The sequence below is a fragment of the Astatotilapia calliptera genome, chromosome 23 (genome assembly GCF_964374335.1).
Source record: "Astatotilapia calliptera chromosome 23, fAstCal68.1, whole genome shotgun sequence".
Taxonomy (NCBI): domain Eukaryota; kingdom Metazoa; phylum Chordata; class Actinopteri; order Cichliformes; family Cichlidae; genus Astatotilapia; species Astatotilapia calliptera.
Window position 1 is genome coordinate 5,508,092 of NC_137443.1, and position 2,852 is coordinate 5,510,943.

General features: G+C 35.0%; 1 protein-coding gene across 1 annotated transcript; it reads right to left on the bottom strand.

Annotated features, from left to right (window-relative positions):
• On the bottom strand, positions 1-2,151 carry LOC113016785 (granzyme B-like). The gene is made up of 5 exons (XM_026159915.2): positions 2,022-2,151; positions 1,759-1,918; positions 1,386-1,524; positions 964-1,185; positions 1-868 (listed from the first exon to the last, which is right to left on the bottom strand). The coding sequence occupies exons 1-5, from the start codon at positions 2,077-2,079 to the stop codon at positions 704-706; spliced, it is 744 nt and encodes a 247-aa protein (XP_026015700.2). The 5' UTR covers positions 2,080-2,151; the 3' UTR covers positions 1-703.
• Positions 2,152-2,852: the final 701 nt, after the last annotated feature.

The window sequence follows — 2,852 nt, forward strand, 5'->3', positions numbered from 1 at the left end:
TTTGTTTGAAATTCTTGCAAATTTATTTAAAAAACACACAAACAAGCAAAAGGGAAAATATGTACTTGAGTATTCTGTTAGTACTGTATTAATATAGGGTCCTCTAAAAAAATCTAAATTATCTCCATTTATGGAGCTAATAAAATTTGCTCAAAAAACTGTTTGGGTCCTTTGCTGAACAAATTTTAAGCCAACAAGTACAGCTAAACAATGAACTACTGCTAAACAATGAATGCATGTGCAGTTTACAACTGTCATACATACATTATAAACGCATGCACACAAAAACAAACACATATTTTATACATCCATATATTCTCATTTATCCATATGTTTGTATAATGAAATATAAACACAGTGAGTAGCACAACAGTTTATTGCTGTTACAATCCAACATATCATCTTGGTTTCTCTCTTAAACTAATTCGAAATCTTAAAATCTGTTGATTTTAAGAGTAGTAAATGCAGTATCTAACATTAAAATTAAAAAAAATGGTATTCATTCTACATTTAAATTTAAGATTTTAAACTATGACTAAAATGAAACTACAGGTTTGCAAAGAAAAGGTTTGTAGCTGGAAGAAAAAAGGCAGCAGTGTGACCATTGCACCACCTTGCCACCCATCATTTTAATAGAATGAGTTCAAATATTCAAATCTCAGTTGTCATATAACTTTTTTTAAAGGCAGATTCAATACATGAATTACCACTTTCGATGATGATCTATGACAGAATCAATCCAGTCTCGTTTGTCAGATATCTTAATGTAACTGTAGAGCTTAAGGCCATCTAGCATTGAGTTACTACTGGCGGACACCACCCCGTATGCCTTTCCATCTTCACAGACTAATGGGCCACCAGAGTCTCCCTGGAAATACAAGAATAGTATGTAGTTATTGCAGCAAGTGAACACTATCATTATCATTACTGACCAAACTTTTTTAAGGTATAAAAGCTACTTACCGTGGATGGTCCAGTGGCACCCTCAGAGCAGTACTTATTTTCCTTAGCACAAATCTCATTCTCAGTCAGGGTTACATTGACTTCCAGGAGCACATCAGAGTCTTTACCATTTCCCGTGTTTCCCCAACCAGGAACTACACACGATTTTGGCGCAAATCCATCATCACGGTCTGCAAGATCAATAGGTTTCACATTCTCGTTGAACACTGCCTTGGTGCTCAACTTCAGGAGCAAGGAGAGACAAAAATATTTGTTAAAATATTACAATATTACATATTTCTGACCCTTCCTTTTAATGCTGTTTGTTTTAGTTGAACATTATCTAAAGGTAATAACAAACAATAATAAGAAATTAAATTTGACTTGGAAGAAATAATAAAAATTTGACAACAAACCCCCCAAAATACTGTTGTTTCTTTTACCTTAAGAAGCATTATATCGTTGCTGTAAGAAACTGGATTATAGTCTTTGTGTGGAAATGCATTGGTCTCAGGCACCGACACATGCTGTACTCCATTATGGTTGTGGTAATCATGAAGTCCCAAAAAGACTTTGTAGGACCTAAAATGAAATAAGTGCAATCACTTTTTGACAGTGTAAAAGAGAAGAGTGCTGGTCTGATGCTAACCAAATAAAAAAAATCAAAAAATGTTATGAGTACATTCATGAAACCGCCATGAAAGCTTTTATCCCAGTCCCCGAGTTTATGAGTAACATAAACCCAGCTTACTGCGATAACAAAATATACTGGACACTTAATTCTTTCTAGGTGAACATAAACTATGTTAAACTTACTTTGCATGGCAGTGGGCAGCAGTCAGCACAAAGTCCTCATTAACGAGGAAGCCATCACAGTGTTTGTTATGACCACCTAAGTTGTGCAGCTCCAAAAGCACCATATATGGTTTGCTATGTGGCACAACTTCACGGCCACCAATGATTTCTCCTGTATAAACTAGAAAGAAAAAAGTTATCAGATTCTGTATATCAAAATCTTTATCATGCAGTGTTTCAGTTCTGACTTTGGATATAAGTATGCACTAAGTAAACATACTTACCCTGATCTTGAAGAATCAACACGAATATAAGTACTACCAGGTTACAGTGGGTAAACATGGTAAGATCAAAGTCAGGGTGAGCTAATAAAGAGCAGTGGGACACTACACTGACAGATTCAATCTTTAAATGCTTTCTTATCACAGAAAGAGAAGGAGGAGTTTGTGTCATTTGCATATGTGAATGATGTGGCTGTATTCATAAACCATATTCACACAAGATCTCTCACCTCCAGAGCCTGATAGGTCATATTTTTATCTGGTATTATAGCTGGTTGTTGTACAGTCTTACCTTACAATATAAAGCACCTTGAGGCATCTGTTTTTGTAATTATGATTTTTGCTGTAATTGACACTATATAAATAAGACTGAATTGAATTCAATTGAATTCAGTTTAATTGAAAACAGTATTAGTGACCAGCACTTCCTAGAACAATCCATTTCACTGGAGGAATGGCTAAAAAAACTATCAATGGGCAGGTGAACAACAAACAAGTCCACTAGAGGCCTGTGTGTTTTCAACATACCCAGAGTATCTTTCCATGATCACTTTTCGTAATACTGGCAATCAGCATAGGTAGTTACACAAAGTTAACCCTAGGTTTCCTCTGCATGAAAAGAGTGGCATTGGCAGCAACTCACAGAAGTTTACTTGACTTTTCAAAGGAAGATTAAATTGTGCTATGGAAAAAGATATGAATAGATTAAACAAGCAATACAAAATGAAAGCATCACAGCAGTGAGTGTAAAAGGAACTGCACAGTAGTGTTAAAAGTTTGCATATTGAGTGCTTTTGTCATTATTAATGTAATGGTAATATCTCTGTTCTATTC

Coding starts and splice junctions, on each gene's coding strand:
- LOC113016785 (XM_026159915.2), bottom strand. CDS start 2,079: ATGTTTACCCACTGTAACCTGGTAGTACTTATATTCGTGTTGATTCTT. Junction 1,919..2,021: donor GTTGATTCTTCAAGATCAGG/GTAAGTATGTTT, acceptor TTTTCTTTCTAG/TTTATACAGGAGAAATCATT. Junction 1,525..1,758: donor GCTGCCCACTGCCATGCAAA/GTAAGTTTAACA, acceptor ATTTCATTTTAG/GTCCTACAAAGTCTTTTTGG.